We start from the raw sequence: 16,951 nt of genomic DNA, 5'->3' as shown, positions 1-16,951 counted from the left end.
TGTTGACATCTAGTGGAAGACATAGGAACTGCAATTTGAGTCCTAAGTTAATGGATACTGTAATGGCATTGAATAGAGAACTACAACAAAACAAAAAAATCCTACTTCCTGGATGGATTTTTCTGAGGTTTTCGCCTGCCAAATCAGTTCTGTTATACATTATTTTAACAGTTTTGGAAACTTTAGTGTTTTCTATCCAAATCTACAAATTATATGCATATCCTAGCTTCTGGGCCTGAGTAGCAGGCAGTTTAATTTGGGCACGCTTTTCATCCAAAATTCTGAATGCTGCACCCTACCCTAGTGAAGTTAAAGGTTAATGTGCTACTGGTGATGTATTTAATGGGAAATTGATATACACTAACAATCAAATGCAAACAAACACAATGACGTTATGAAACAAGGAATGTGCACAAATTGGCGGGAGAGAGCGCATTCTTGGGAGATAAGTGCATTGTGCATCTGGATGCATGGTCATTCTGACATCTCTATTGGCCATGCAGCATTTACGGTGACATGGCCTCAGCAGAAGTCAGGGCATTTGTTTGCCTAGTTAAATAAAGGTTAAAAAATTAAACATTTTGCCTTTCTCGGAGCAGTGCAGAGCTGTTGTCAAGAAGTGAGATTGTGTTCATACAGGATGTACCGCCCCCGCCTACCATCAACCAATCATGTCAATGCGGAGCTATACAGAACCCTGCGGTACAGAGCTCAATTTTGCCTCTGCATGTCTCTGGAGGCTCTGCAATTGCGTCCCTCTAATATTAATAATATGCATGTCAATCTCTACTGGCTCAAAGCTTTCTGTTTGAACTACTGCCTCAAAGTGGAGGAGAGATTGACTTCATCAATACTTGTATTTCTGAGAGGTATTGACATGTTGAATACACTGAGCTGTCTGTTTGAACTACTGGCGCACAGCTCAGACACCCATGCATACCCCACAATACATGCCACAAGAGGTCTCTTCAGTCCCTAAGTCCAGAACAGACTATGGGAGGCGCACAGTACTACATAGATCCATGACTACATGGAACTCTATTCCAAATCAAGTAACTGATGTAAGCACTAAAATTATATTTAAAAAAACGATATAAATACATGGAACAGTGGGGACTGTGATGCAACACACAGGCACTTAAACACACACGATAACATACGCACTATACACATGTACACATGGATTTTGTACTGTAGATATGTGGTAGTGGTGTAGGGGCCTGAAGGGCACACAGCGTGTTGTGAAATCAGTGAATGTATTGTAATGTTTTTAAATGGTATAAACTGCCTTAATTTTGCTGGACCCCAGGAAGAGTAGCTGCTGCCTTGGCATGAAAATGTTCAAACGTTACCTAACCTAGCTAACGTTAGCTAGCTAGGTGGCTAGCTAGTACTGCTATGTATAACATTTAACATGGTTTGCTAGACACAATCAGAACAATGCATAGAATGATCTGCATAAAAAGGCACTCAAGCAAGGTCTATTGGCTAACTAACACCCTTTGGTCTTTTTTAACTAACGTTAGCTAGCTAGCAAGCTAACGTTAACTTCTTTGGGATAGGGGGCAGTATTTTCACAGCCGGATAAAAAACGTACCCGATTTAATCTGGTTACTACTCCTGCCCAGAAACTAGAATATGCATATAATTAGTAGATTTGGATAGAAAACATTCTAACGTTTCTAAAACTGTTTGAATGGTGTCTGAGTATAACAGAACTCATATGGCAGGCCAAAACCTGAGAAGATTCCATACAGGAAGTGCCCTTTCTGACAATTTGTTGTCCTTCTGTTGCAGCTCTATCGAAATTACAGCATCTGTGCTGTTACGTGACACTTTCTAAGGCTTCCATTGGCTCTCTAAAGCCGCCAGAAAGTGGAATGGGGTGTCTGCTCTCTCTGGGCAAAGTATAGGAGCAGAGTTTGTAAGTGGTCAGACTGGAGATTTTTTTTCTTTCTCTCTTTGAATGAATACAACGTTGCCCGGTTGGAATATTATTGCTTTTTTTACGAGAAAAATAGCATAAAAATTGATTTTAACCCCTCTGGGCTAGGCGGGACGAAATCGTCCCACCTACGCAACAGCCAGGGTTATCCCGTGGCGCAATTTTCAAATACCTTAGAAATGCTATTACTTCAATTTCTCAAACATATGACTATTTTACACCATTTTAAAGACAAGACTCTCGTTAATCTAACCACACTGTCCGATTTCAAAAAGGCTTTACAGCGAAAGCAAAACATTAGATTATGTCAGCAGAGTACCCAGCCAGAAATAATCACACCCATTTTTCAAGCTAGCATATAATGTCACAAAAAACAAAACCACAGCTAAATGCAGCACTAACCTTTGATCTTCATCAGATGACAACCCTAGGACATTATGTTATACAATGCATGCATGTTTTGTTCAATCAAGTTCATATTTATATCAAATACCAGCTTTTTTACATTAGCATGTGACGTTCAGAACTAGCATACCCCCCGCAAACCTCCGGTGAATTTACTAAATTACTCACGATAAACGTTCACAAAAAACATAACAATTATTTAAAGAATTATAGATACAGAACTCCTCTATGCACTCGATATGTCCGGTGAAAGCACATTTTCGGTGAAAGCACATTTTGCAATATTCTCAGTAGATAGCCCAGCCACCACGGCTAGCCATTTACATTACATTACATTTAAGTCATTTAGCAGACAAATTGGTGCATTCACCTTATGATATCCAGTGGAACAACCACTTTACAACAGTGCATCTAAATCTTTTAAGGGGGGGTTAGAAGGATTACTTTATCCTATCCTAGGTATTCCTTAAAGAGGTGGGGTTTCAGGTGTCTCCGGAAGGTGGTGATTGACTCCGCTGTCCTGGCGTCGTGAGGGAGCTTGTTCCACCATTGGGGTGCCAGAGCAGCGAACAGTTTTGACTGGGCTGAGCGGGAACTGTGCTTCCTCAGAGGTAGGGGGGCCAGCAGGCCAGAGGTGGATGAACGCAGTGCCCTTGTTTGGGTGTAGGGCCTGATCAGAGCCTGAAGGTATGGAGGTGCCGTTCCCATCACAGCTCCGTAGGCAATCACCATGGTCTTGTAGCGGATGCGAGCTTCAACTGGAAGCCAGTGGAGAGAGCGGAGGAGCGGGGTGACGTGAGAGAACTTGGGAAGGTTGAACACCAGACGGGCTGCGGCGTTTAGACACCCACCAAGTTTAGCCCTGACCAAACTCCGATTTACTATTACAAAAGTTTGATTACCTTTGATGTTCTTCGTCAGAATGCACTCACAGGACTGCTACTTCAATAACAAATGTTGGTTTGGTCCAAAATAATCCATCGTTATATCCAAATAGCGGCGTTTTGTTCGTGCGTTCAAGACACTATCCGAAGTGTAAATAACGGTCACGAGCATGGCGCATTTCTTAACAAAAACATTCTAAATATTCCATTACCGTACTTCGAAGCATGTCAACCGCTGTTTAAAATCCATTTTTATGCCATTTTTCTCGTTAAAAAAAGCGATAATATTACGACCGGAAATCTGCGTCGACGCGGGCACGCGCCTGAGTCTCACAGTACTGTAACCAGCCACTACCCAAACGTGCTACTTTTTTTCAGCCAGAGCCTGCAAAGCCACGATTCAGCTTTTTGCCGCCTTCTGAGAGCCCATGGGAGCCGTAGGAATTGTCACGTAACAGCAGAGATCCTTTGTAATGGATAGAGATAATCAAGAAGGGGAAGAAATTGTCAGACAGGCCACTTCCTGCATGGAATCTTCTCAGGTTTTGGCCTGCCATATGAGTTCTGTTATACTCACAGACACCATTCAAACAGTTTTAGAAACTTTAGGGTGTTTTCTATCCAAAGCCAATAATTATATGCATATTCTAGTTACTGGGCAGGAGTAGTAACCAGATTAAATCGGGTACGTTTTTATCCAGCCCTGTCAATACTGCCCCCTAGCCCTAACAGGTTAAACAGCGTTTGACATGCTTCTAAGTACGGTAATGGAATATTTTGAATTTGTTTGTCACGAAATGCGCTTGCGCGTTACTCTTCGGATAGTGACCTGAACGCACGAACAAAACGGAGGTATTTGGATATAACTATGGATTATTTGGAACCAAAACAACATTTGTTGTAGAAGTCCTGGGAGTGCATTCTGACGAAGAACAGCAAAGGTAATCCAATTTTTCTAATAGTAATTCTGAGTTTACTGAGCCCCGATGTTGGCGGGTCTGAATAGCTAGCCTTGATGGCCGAGCTACGTACTCAGAATATTGCAAAATGTGCTTTCGCCGAAATGCTATTTTAAAATCGGACATAGCGATTGCATAAAGGAGTTCTGTATCTATAATTCTTAAAATAATAATTATTTTGTCAACGTTTATCATGAGTAATTTAGTAAATTCACCGGAAGATTTGGTGGGAATACATTTTCTGAACATCACGCGCCAATGTAAAATGCTGTTTTTGGACATAAATATGAACTATATCGAACAAAACATACATGTATTGTGTAACATAATGTCCTGGGAGTGTCATCTGATGAAGATCGTCAAAGGTTAGTGCTTCATTTAGCTGTGTTTTGGGTTTTATTGACACATGTCCTTGCTTGGAAAATGACTGTGATTATTTTTGTCTATGTACTCTCCTAACATAATCTGTTTTTCTTTCGCTGTAAAGCCTTTTTGAAGTTGGACAATGTGGTTACATCAAGGAGAAGTGCATCTTTAAAATGGTGTAAAATAGTTGTATGTTTGAGAAAGTTGAATTATGACATTTTGTTTTGAATTTGCCGCCCTGATATTTCACTGGCTGTGTCCCGCAGCCCTTAGAAGTTAAACAAATCAAAATATATACTGCTCATAAAAATAAAGGGAACACTTAAACAACACAATGTAACTCCAAGTCAAACACACTTCTGTGAAATCAAACTGTCCACTTAGGAAGCAACACTGATTGACAATACATTTCACATGCTGTTGTGCAAATGGAATAGACAACAGGTGGAAATTATAGGCAATAAGTAAGACACCCCCAATAAAGGAGTGGTTCTGCAGGTGGAGACCACAGACCACTTCTCAGTTCCTATGCTTCCTGGCTGATGTTTTGGTCACTTTTGGATGCTGGCGGTGCTTTCACTCTAGTGGTAGCATGAGACGGAGTCTACAACCCACACAAGTGGCTCAGGTAGTGCAGCTCATCCAGGATGGCACATCAATGCGAGCTGTGGCAAGAAGGTTTGCTGTGTCTGTCAGCGTAGTGTCCAGAGCATGGAGGCGCTACCAGGAGACAGGCCAGTACATCAGGAGACGTGGAGGAGGTCGTAGGAGGGCAACAACCCAGCAGCAGGACCGCTACCTCCGCCTTTGTGCAAGGAGGAGCAGGAGGAGCACTGCTAGAGCCCTGCAAAATGACCTCCAGCAGGCCACAAATGTACATGTGTCTGCTCAAACGGTCAGAAACAGACTCCATGAGGGTGGTATGAGGGCCCGACATCCACAGGTGGGGGTTGTGCTTACAGCCCAACACCGTGCAGGACGTTTGGCATTTGCCAGAGAACACCAAGATTGGCAAATTCACCACTGGCGCCCTGCGCTCGTCACAGATGAAAGCAGGTTCACACTGAGCACATGTGACAGACGTGACAGAGTCTGGAGACGCCGTGGAGAACGTTCTGCTGCCTGCAACATCCTCTAGCATGACCGGTTTGGCGGTGGGTCAGTCATGGTGTGGGGTGGCATTTCTTTGGGGGGCCGCACAGCCCTCCATGTGCTCGCCAGAGGTAGCCTGACTGCCATTAGGTACCGAGATGAGATCCTCAGACCCCTTGTGAGACCATATGCTGGTGCGGTTGGCCCTGGGTTCCTCCTAATGCAAAACAATGCTAGACCTCATGTGGCTGGAGTGTGTCAGCAGTTCCTGCAAGAGGAAGGCATTGATGCTATGGACTGGCCCGCCCGTTCCCCAGACCTGAATCCAATTGAGCACATCTGGGACATCATGTCTCGCTCCATCCACCAACGCCACGTTGCACCACAGACTGTCCAGGAGTTGGCGGATGCTTTAGTCCAGGTCTGGGAGGAGATCCCTCAGGAGACCATCCGCCACCTCATCAGGAGCATGCCCAGGCGTTGTAGGGAGGTCATACAGGCACGTGGAGGCCCCACACACTACTGAGCCTCATTTTGACTTGTTTTAAGGACATTACATCAAAGTTGGATCAGCCTGTAGTGTGGTTTTCCACTTTAATTTTGAGTGTGACTCCAAATCCAGACCTCCATGGGTTGATAATTTGGATTTCCATTGATTCTTTTTTTGTGACTTTGTCAGCACATTCAACTACGTAAAGAAAAAAGTATTTAATAAATATAATTTCTTTCATTCAGATCTAGGATGTGTTGTTTAAGTGTTCCCTTTATTTTTTTGAGCAGTGTATTTTATATTTGAGATTCTTCAAAGTAGTCACCCTTTGCCTTGATGATAGCTTTGCATACTCTTAGCATTCTCTCAACCAGCTTAACCTCCCTGGGCGAGGTACCTAGTCAACAGCCAGTGGAATCTTGTGGCGCGAAATACAAATACCTCAAAAATGCTAGAACTTCAATTTCTCAAACATATGACTATTTTATACCATTTTAAAGACAAGACTCTCGTTAATCTAACCACATTGTCCGATTTCAAAAAGGCTTTACAGTGATAGCAAAACATTAGATTATGTCAGGAGAGTACCCTGCCAAAAATAATCACACTGCCATTTTCAAAGCAAGCATATATGTCAAAAAACCAAAACCACAGCTAAATGCAGCACTAACCTTTGATCTTCATCAGATGACACTCCTAGGACATTATGTTATACAATACATGCATGTTTTGTTCAATCAAGTTCATATTTATATCAAAAACCAGCTCTTTACATTAGCATGTTTTGTTCAGAACTAGCATACCCACCGCAAACTTCCGGTGAATTTACTAAATTACTCACGTTAAACGTTTACAAAAAACATAATTATTTTAAGAATTATAGATACAGAACTCCTTTATGCAATCGCGGTGTCAGATTTTAAAATAGCTTTTCGGCGAAAGCACATTTTGCAATATTCTGAGTACATAGCCTGGCCATCACGGCTAGCTATTTTGACACACACCAAGTTTGGCCCTCACCAAACTCAGAATTACTATTAGAAAAATTGGATTACCTTTGCTGTTCTTCGTCAGAATGCACTCCCAGGACTTCTACTTCAACAACAAATGTTGTTTTGGTTCCAAATAATCCATAGTTATTTCCAAATACCTCCGTTTTGTTCGTGCGTTCAGGTCACTATCCGAAGGGTGACGCGCGAGCGCATTTCGTGACAAAAAAAAATCAAAATATTCCATTACCGTACTTCGAAGCATGTCAAACGCTGTTTAAAATCAATTTTTATGCTATTTTTCTCATAAAATAGCGATAATATTCCAACTGGGCGACGTTGTATTCATTCAAAGGCTGAAAGAAAAAAATTTAGAATTCTCGTGAACGCGCATCTCCAGTGTCACTGTCCCCAGGTTGACCACTCACAAATTCTCCTGCTGTTTTTTGCCCAGAGACAGCAGACACCCCATTACACTTTCTGGCGCCATCTGAGAGCCAATTGAAGCCTTAGAAAATGTCACGTTACAGCAGAGATGCAACTGAAGGACAACAAATAATCAGACAGGACACTTCCTGTATGGACTTTTCTCAGGTTTTGGCCTGCCATATGAGTTCTGTTATACTCACAGACACCATTCAAACAGTTTTAGAAACGTTAGAATGTTTTCTATCCAAATCTACTAATTATATGCATATTCTCGTTTCTGGGCAAGAGTAGTAACCAGTTTAAATCGGGTACGTTTTTTTTATCCGGCCGTGCAAATACTGCCCCATAGCCCCAACAGGTTAATGAGGTAGTTCCTGGAATGCATTTTAATTAACAGGTGTGCCTTCTTAAAAAGTTATTTGTGGAATTTCTTTCCTTCTTAATGCGTTTGAGCCAATCAGTTGTGTTGTGACAGTCCATGATTACTTTAACACATGGTCAGTCAATTCATGAAAATGTCAAGAACTTTAAAAGTTTCTTCAAGTGCAGTCGCAAAAACCGTCAAGCGCTTTGCCGAAACTGGCTCTCATGAGGACCGCCACAGGAAAGGAAGACCCAGAGTTATCTCTGCTGCAGAGGATAACTTCATTTGAGTTAAATGCGTCTCAGATTGCAGCCCGAATAAATATTTCAGAGTTCAAGTAACAGACACATCTCAACATCAACTGTTCAGACCAGGCCTTCATGGTCCAATTTCTGCAACAGGACACCAATAAGAGCAAGAGACTTGGAAACACAAGCAATGGACATTAGACTGGTGGAAATCTGTCCTTTGGTCTGAGTCCAAATTTTGAGATTTTTGGTTCCATCCTCTTTGTCTTTGTGATGCAGAGTAGGTGAAAGGATGATATCCGCATATGTGGTTCCCACCGTGAAGCATGGAGGAGGATGTGTTATGGTGTGGGTGTGCTTTGCTGGTGACACTGATTTATTTAGAATTCAAGGCACACTTAACCAGCATGGCTACCACAGCATTCTGCAGCGATACGCAATCCCATCTTTTTTTGCGCTTAGTCTCACTATCATTTGTTTTTCAGGACAATGACGGTGACCCAAAACACACCTCTAGGCTGTGTAAGGGCTATTTGACCAAGGAGAGTAATGGAGTGCTGTATCAGATGACCTGACCTCCACAATCACCCAACCTCAACCCAATTGAGATGGTTTGGGATGAGTTGGACCGCAGAATGAAGGAAAAGCAGCGAACAGGTGCTCAGCATATGTGGGAACTCCTTCAAGACTGTTGGAAAAGCATTCCTCATGAAGCTAGTTGAGAGAATGCATTGCACACTCTTGGCAATCATCAAAGCAAAGGGTGGCTACTTTGAAGAATCTCAAATATAAAATATATTTTGATTTGTTTAACACTTTGGTTATTACATGATTCCATATGTTTAATTGTTTTGATGTCTTCTCCTATTATTATTTTACAATATAGTAAATATAAAGAAACACCCTGGAATGGGTAGGTGTGTCCAAATGTTGGACTGGTACTGTATTTACAAACAATTTTATATGGGGTATTGGAAATGATGCAGACAATTACATTAATGGAAGCGCCACTCTATCTGCAATATTAAAGCTGATCTATTGCCTAGACATAAAAAAATATATAAAAAAATCACTAACACCAACTCTAACAACTCCAACAAAAATAGAAATCTGTATTAAAGTAGTGGCAGACCCTTGGCTGTGACCCCACTCTGCAATTTGGGATCTGCAAAAAAAAAAACACTTTCAAATCACACATGCATATTAATATACATGTGTGAAATAGGACAGTATAAGTATCCACCTATTTATTTATTTTAAATGTAACCTGTTAATAGCTCCGAATAGAGATAAAGAATGCCAACCTGTGGGCACTGCATAACCCCAATGCATTAAAAACTACACCATGTCCAGGCCAGTAGAAATTCTGTTCGGGCCTGGTTGTGCCAGTGAGAAAAAAAAGTTAGCGTTGGACCCTGTCATAGCCTACAAATAGGACCCAGAGTTTTTTACCTGACGAGGCCATGAGATCAGGAAAAACTCCAGGCCAGAAAAGACACGTACGAATTTAGCCACACCACTTTTGAACCTGTGGTGACGCCTTTCCTTTAAATACTATAATTAACAAATGTCCTGAGCATAGCGTAACTGTCTTACCCTATCATAACCCAAAATATAAGGTTGTATTAGTCCATTGTTTACAACAGGAACATAAACGATGCATTAGGGCTGACCCCATTTAGTCGACTGGTCGATTGTTTGGACGACCGAGATTCTTTTTAGTCGAGCAGTGGCAAATAGATTTTGTTTCTTCCCGTTGGCACACAAGGCACCTGTCTTTGCGCCTGTCTCAGTGGAATAATCCATTGAGACCGCAGGGATGCCACGGTCTAAGAAACGTGTGGCTCAGCAGTACAAGGCACGGCTCTCTCCAGATTGTGCGCTCTCCCGCTAATATTCATTGTTTCATAACTTCATTGTGTGTGCATGGTTTGCTGTGTCTATCAATTCCCAATTTACTCATGTCACCAGCAGTAGCCTACATTTTACTGTTAATTCCCATAATTTCTAATCTGCGATGTTTATTTGGTTACTGTAAATTCTGTTAACGCATTCAAAATATTATTTGTTATTATTATTAGTCTTTTACAATCATTGTCGGCGTGGACACATTGTTTGAAGAAATCACAACCTATGCTACACTTGTGAGAAACAAGTTTTTTATTTCATTCCATTTGAGTTTTGTCAATTTATTCATCAACTTTAGTTTGAAATGCTCCTGTCATTTTTGAGTAAGGACACACACCTGATTACAAGTATAGAAGTAGGACTAATCTACCTGGCCTGCGCACAAATGTAGGCTTATAAATGTCCCCATTTGGGGATGTCTGATTTTAGAATTTCTGATTGTCTTAACTCACCACCGCTAAGGAGATGTGGAGCTTCTCAGTAATATTTTATTCACCTCAAACACCAAGTAAATGAAGTATGTTTTTAGAATCAAAAGTATTTGAAAAGTGGATAACCACTCGGCAGGAAAGGAAGGGGAAATGTGTTCTTATCCAGCGGAAACATCATAAAATACCGTATTACTTCTTATCCCTTGCACAAATAGCCTACAGCTGTGTCTGTCCAAAGCTTACTGGTGTGGATAACTCTTGAGGGCCCAGAATATTTTATACAATGTTGCAAGTTTGCTAGTGAGTTTCGGGCTGACCCAGTTGACAGTTGATACAATGTCTCAAGTTTGTTGCAGACAGGCCATGCATAGTCAATGTGATTTATTTTTATCAGGATATTTTCTACCTGCAGGCTGCATTGTTATTTGTTGGCTTTATGTAGGCTATTTTTACATAGTTGGCAATAAAAGTTACTTTCGATTTATATAATTTTCATTGAGATAAAATCATTGTCTGTGTTTAGAGATAGAAAGACTATTAAATAAATCTGTTACATGAAAATTTGCATGTGAAAATCACAACTGGCACGCAGATCGGTAGAAATGGTAAGATAAATTGGCGCTCCAAATGGAAGAGGTTGCCGACTGCTGGTGTAGCCTATTACCGTTAACTTCGGGAGCATAATGGCAGATTATGCGAAGGCCAGCAGCAGGAGGAGGAGGGTCGGGAACAGTTATATATATATATATATTTTTTTTATCTTCTGGTTAGGCTATCGCTCCTGCTTGAATCCTTTGTGTGTCTTATTTAATACAACAGTGTGATTTTAAAACATCAGACAGGTTCAGTACATACAGTGCATTCGGAAAGTATTCACATCCCTTCACTTTTTCCAAATTTTGTTACGTTACAGCCTTGTTCTAAATTTGATTAAATAGTTTTTTTCCCTCATCAATCTACACCCAATACCCCATAATGACAAAGCAAAAACAGGTTTTTAGAAATAAAAATGCGAATGTATCACATGTACGTAAGTATTCAGACCCTTTACTCAGCACTTTGTTGATTACAGCATCAAGTCTTCTTGATTATGACGCTACAAGCTTGGCCCTCCTGTATTTGGGGAGTTTCTCCCCCATTCTTCTCTGCAGATCCTCTCAAGCTCTGTAAGGTTGGATGGGGAACGTCGCGGTACAGATATTTTAAGGTGTTTCCAGAGATGTTCGATCGTGTTCAAGTCCGGGCATTGGCTGGACTTGTCCCGAAGCCACTCCTGCGTTGTCTTGGCTGTGTGCTTAGAGTCTATGTCCTGAAGGTGAACCTTCGCCCCAGTCTGGGCGTTCTGGAGAAGGTTTTCATCAAGGATCTCTCTGTACTTTGCTCCGTTCATCTTTCCCTCGATCCTGACTAGTCCCTGCTGCTGAGAAACATCCCCATCTGCTGCTGAAAATCATCCCCACAGCAAGATACTGCCACCACTACTTCATCTGGTTTCCTCCAGATGTGACACTTGGCATTCAGGCCAGTGTTCAATCTTCGTTTCATCACACCAGATAATCTTGTTTCTCCTGATCTGGTAGTCTTTTGGAAAACTCCAAGCAGGCTGTCATGTGCCTTTTTTACTGAGCAGTGGCTTCCCTCTGGCCACTCTACCATAAAGGCCTGATTGGTGGAGTGCTGCAGAGATGTTTGTCCTTCTGGAAGTTTATCACATCTCCACAGAGGAATTCTGGAGCTCTGTCAGAGTCACCATCGGGTTCTTGGTCACCTCCCTAACCAAGGCCCTTCTCCCCCTGATTGCTCAGTTTGGCCGGGCGGCCAGCTCTAGGAAGAGTCTTGGTGGTGCCAATACCATTCCATTTAAGAATAATGAAGGCGACTGTGTTCTTGGGGACCTTCAATGCTGCAGACACTTTCTGGTACCCTTCCCCAGATCGGTGCCTCAACACAATCCTGTCTCTTGAGCTCTACAGACAGTTCCTTCGACCTCATGGCTTGGCTTTTGCTCAGACATGCACTGTCATTTGTGGGACCTTATATAGACAGGTGTGTGCGTTTCCAAATCATGTCCAATCAATTGAATTTACCACAGGTGGACTCCAAGTTGTAGAACAGGGGTGGGCAAACCGAAATTCAACGGAGTGCCGCATTTTTTAAATCAATTTGCTGGGGCCTCCCGGGTCGCGCAATGGTCTAAGGTACTGCATTGCAGTGCTTGAGGCGTCACTACAGACCCAGGTTCGATCCCAGCCTGTGTCACAGCTGGCTGTGACTGGGAGACGCATGAGGTGGCGCACAATTGGCTCAGCGATGTCCGGGTAAGGAAATGTTTTGGCAGGCCGAGATTTCCTTGACCCATCGTGCTCCAGCGACTCCTGTGGTGGGCCGGGTGCATGCACGCTGACACGGTTGCCAGGTGTACTGTGTTTCCTCCGACACATTGGTGCAGCTGGCTTCCGCATTAAGCAGGCATCGTGTCAAGAAGCAGTGTGGCTTGGCTGGGTTGTGTTTTTGGGGACGCACGGCTCTCGACCTTCGTCTCTACCAAGTCCATACGGGAGTTGAGGCGATGGGACAAGACTCTAACTACCAATTTGGATACCACAAAATTGGGGAGAAAAAAGCGATACTTTTTTTTTTTGTCTCGCGGGCCAGATTTGAGTGCCTGGCGGACTTGATACGGCCCACGGGCCGTACTTTGCCCCCCTTGTTGTAGAAACATCTCAAGGATGGTCAATGGAAACAGGATGCACCTGAGCTCAATTTTGAGTCTCACAGCAAAGGGTCTGATACTTATGTAAATAAGGTTTTTATTGTTGTCAATACATATGCAAAAAAAATCTACAGACCTGTTTTCGCTTTGTCATTATGGGGTATTGTGTGTAGATTGGAGTTGCTCATTGGATGTTGGAAATAGTGGGGTGCCTGGCTGGCTACTTTTGTTCTATACAGCCCCAAAATCCTTATTTATTGGCGTTAAGACTGACCTGTGAACGTTTGTTTTCTGTATCAGAATGTACAGTCGTGGCCAAAGGTTTTGAGAATGACACACATATTAATTTTCACATAGTCTGTTGCCTCAGTTTGTATGATGGCAATTTGCATATACTCCAGAATGTTTTGAAGAGTATATGCAATTAATTGCAAAGTCCTTCTTTGCCATGCAAATGAACTGAATCCCCAAAAAACATTTCCACTGCATTTCAGCCCTGCCACAAAAGGACCAGCTGACATGTCAGTGATTCTCTCGTTAACACAGGTGTGAGTGTTGACGAGGACAAGGCTGGAGATCACTCTGTCATGCTGATTGAGTTTGAATAACAGACTAGAAGCTTCAAAAGGAGGGTGGTGCTTGGAATAATTGTCCTTCCTCTGTCAACCATGGTTACCTACAAGGAAACACGTGCCGTCATCATTGCTTTGCACAAAAAGGGCTTCACAGGCAAGGATATTGCTGCCAGTAAGATTGCACCTAAATCAACCATTTATCGGATTATCAAGAACTTCAAGGAGAGCGGTTCAATTGTTGTGAAGAAGGCTTCAGGGTGCCCAAGAAGGTCCAGTAAGCGCCAGGACCGTCTCCTAAAGTTGATTCAGCTGCGGGATCGGGGCATCACCAGTACAGAGCTTGCTCAGGAATGGTAGCAGGCAGGTGTGAGTGCATCTGCACGTACAGTGAGGCGAAGACTTCTGGAGGATGGCCTGGTGTCAAGAAGGGCAGCAAAGAAGCAGGAAAAACATCAGGGACAGACTGATATTCTGCAAAAGGTACAGGGATTGGACTGCTGAGGACTGGGGTAAAGTCATTTTCTCTGAATCCCCTTTCCGATTGTTTGGGGCATCCGGAAAAAAGCTTGTCCGGAGAAGACAAGGTGGGCGCTACCATCAGTCCTGTGTCATGCCAACAGTAAAGCATCCTGAGACATTTCATGTGTGGGATTGCTTCTCAGCCAAGGGAGTGGGCTCACTCACAATTTTGCCTAAGAACACCGCCATGAATAAAGAGCAACTTCTCCCAACCATCCAGGAACAGTTTGGTGATGAACAATGCCTTTTCCATCATGATGGAGCACCTTGCCATAAGGCAAAGATATAACTAAGTGGCTCGGGGAACAAAACATTGATATTTTGGGTCCATGGCCAGGAAACTGCCTTAATCCCATTGAGAACTTGTGGTCAATCTTCAAGAGGCACGTGGACAAACAAAAACCCACAACTTCTGACAAACTCCAAGCATTGATTATGCAAGAATGGGCTGCCATCAGTCAGGATGTGGCCCAGAAGTTAATTGACAGCATGCCAGGGCGGATTGCAGAGGTCTTGAAAAAGAAGGGTCAACACTACAAATATTGACTCTTTGCATCAACTTCATGTAATTGTCAATAAACGCCTTTGACACTTATGAAATGCTTGTAATTATACTTCAGTACTCCATAGTAACATCTGACAAAAATATCTATTCACTGAAGCAGCAAACTTTGTGGAAATTAATATTTGTGTTATTCTCAACTTTTGACCACGACTGTACTTTTTGCCTTTTAGTTTCACTATATTCATTAAAGGCTTAATTAGGATTTGTACCACTGCCTTAAGGCATCTGCATGCTTCCCAGACAACAGTTCGGAAGAAGTTGTGCATATATTTGTATATTTTGTGACGTTTTTGTTAATTCTTTACTTTGGTGAGTTTTTCTGGCTGTTCGGGCAAACGTTTTTTTTTTTTTTTTTCCAGAGGCAAACCGAATTCTACGCCCCTTCGTCGGTGATTGGTCAACTGTAAGGATTCTTCAATAAAGTCTTTGTTTTCTTTCAATGAGAGACGACTCATTTTCATGCACATTTTTCATCGACAAATGCTGCACCAAACAGATTTTGCATCTTAGATGTAAAATTGCACAACTCTGCAAAAACGTAAAAAATGACATTTCTTGAGTTTCTTTAGATTATTATTTTTTTTTTTTTCTGCATTCATTGATTGTATGTTGTTTTACTCCATGTGTAACTCTGTGTTTTTGTATGTTGTCGAACTGCTTTGCTTTATCTTGGCCAGGTCGCAATTGTAAATGAGAACTTGTTCTCAACTTGCCTACCTGGTTAAATAAAGGTGAAATAAAGAAATAAAAAAAATTAATTCTGACTTTTTTCAGGAAGTGTATACTGGCCATGTCATCTCAAAATGGACAAACAGTACTATTGCCGCTTTCTTCTCGTTTTTCAAATGAAGGTCTTTTAAGGGAGTATGTGTGCACACTCGTTAGGCTAAGCCACAGCCGAACTGAAGCATGCTGATGCCTTTACTTTGCCTTTGTCCCTGTAACAACAATTGACATCCATTTTCTCTCTCTCACAGACTGGGAGCATGCCATACGGATTGGCGTCCTGGACTGTGCTCAAGAGAATAACTTTGACATCTGCAAGGAGTTTGGAATTCACTTCTACCCCACCTTCAGAGTATGTGCCAGCCAAGATTTGAATTATGTAGGCTCCTAATACGCCACTATTGTTTTACAGTTCTGCCGCTTGTTCTTTTCTCCCTCAGTACTTTAAAGCACGTGGCCCCACATTTGATGTTGGAAAAACATACAGAGGTAAGATTCTGGTACTTGTAGGTGCATTTGGGGATTGTTTTTGGAACAAAATAAGTAGTTTGCATTTGGATGAACTTAAATGTTCACAATATTGTTTGTCTGACAAGGCTATGCAGTTTGTCAATGTTGTTCCATACTGCCAAATGTAGACAGACCCGTACCACCGCTGCATTCTAGAATAATATGTCCATCTCAAGACAGTTGTTTTCATATTTGACATTCTTCCAAGTTGTTTCTATAAAGACCTACTGTTAGGGCTGGGATTTATGCCCTAGGAGTTACCCTCTGCAGGTACCAGGCTGGTCAGGCTTACCTTCCGGGACTTACAATAAAGCTGTGACCGGTCGGAATACAACGGGACTACTGAATAAGTTCAGGCTTCCTAGGTCCGTATACTATAAATCTTCCCAAGATTTATGAATGAGTGGTAATAGGTGTAGGATCTGTGCCAACCTTGTTTTTGGTACTGGCTCTTGTTTCACTGATTCGGAATCTCTAGTTCGACTGTAAATTGCGGTGAACCCTGCTTGTAGCGCCAACTGTTAGGTTCTAAATAAACAGAGTAAAAAACTCACGGACGCTTAGTAAAGCTCAAACCAAGTTTATTCACCCACTGGGTCATACAGCTGCACAAGACAAAGAACATATTCACATAAATCCTGGTATTTAACCCTTTCTCCTATGCTGAGTCTCCTCCTACACATCTGAAAAGCCAATACATCTCTATTGCTAGACAAAACCTTAGTGATATCTGTTCTTCCTCACTTCATCTGACCTGACCTCTGCCCAAATTCCTTACTCCTCCCTATAAGATCCCTGATGTCTAACAATAACATATTCTGACATCATGTGAA

The 16,951-nt window shown here is 42.2% G+C and overlaps 1 protein-coding gene across 1 annotated transcript in view; it reads left to right on the top strand.

Annotated features, from left to right (window-relative positions):
* qsox2 (quiescin Q6 sulfhydryl oxidase 2) overlaps window positions 1–16,951 on the top strand; it is an 85,412-nt gene that overhangs the window by 28,503 nt on the left and 39,958 nt on the right. The window contains exons 2-3 of the mRNA XM_045708129.1: window positions 15,860–15,960; window positions 16,049–16,097. Coding sequence (XP_045564085.1) covers window positions 15,860–15,960; window positions 16,049–16,097 — 150 coding nt within the window. The remainder of the gene's footprint in view (window positions 1–15,859; window positions 15,961–16,048; window positions 16,098–16,951) is intronic.

The sequence above is a fragment of the Salmo salar genome, chromosome ssa26 (assembly GCF_905237065.1).
Source record: "Salmo salar chromosome ssa26, Ssal_v3.1, whole genome shotgun sequence".
NCBI classification, from domain to species: Eukaryota; Metazoa; Chordata; class Actinopteri; order Salmoniformes; family Salmonidae; genus Salmo; species Salmo salar.
This window is presented reverse-complemented; position numbering and strand designations above follow the sequence as displayed.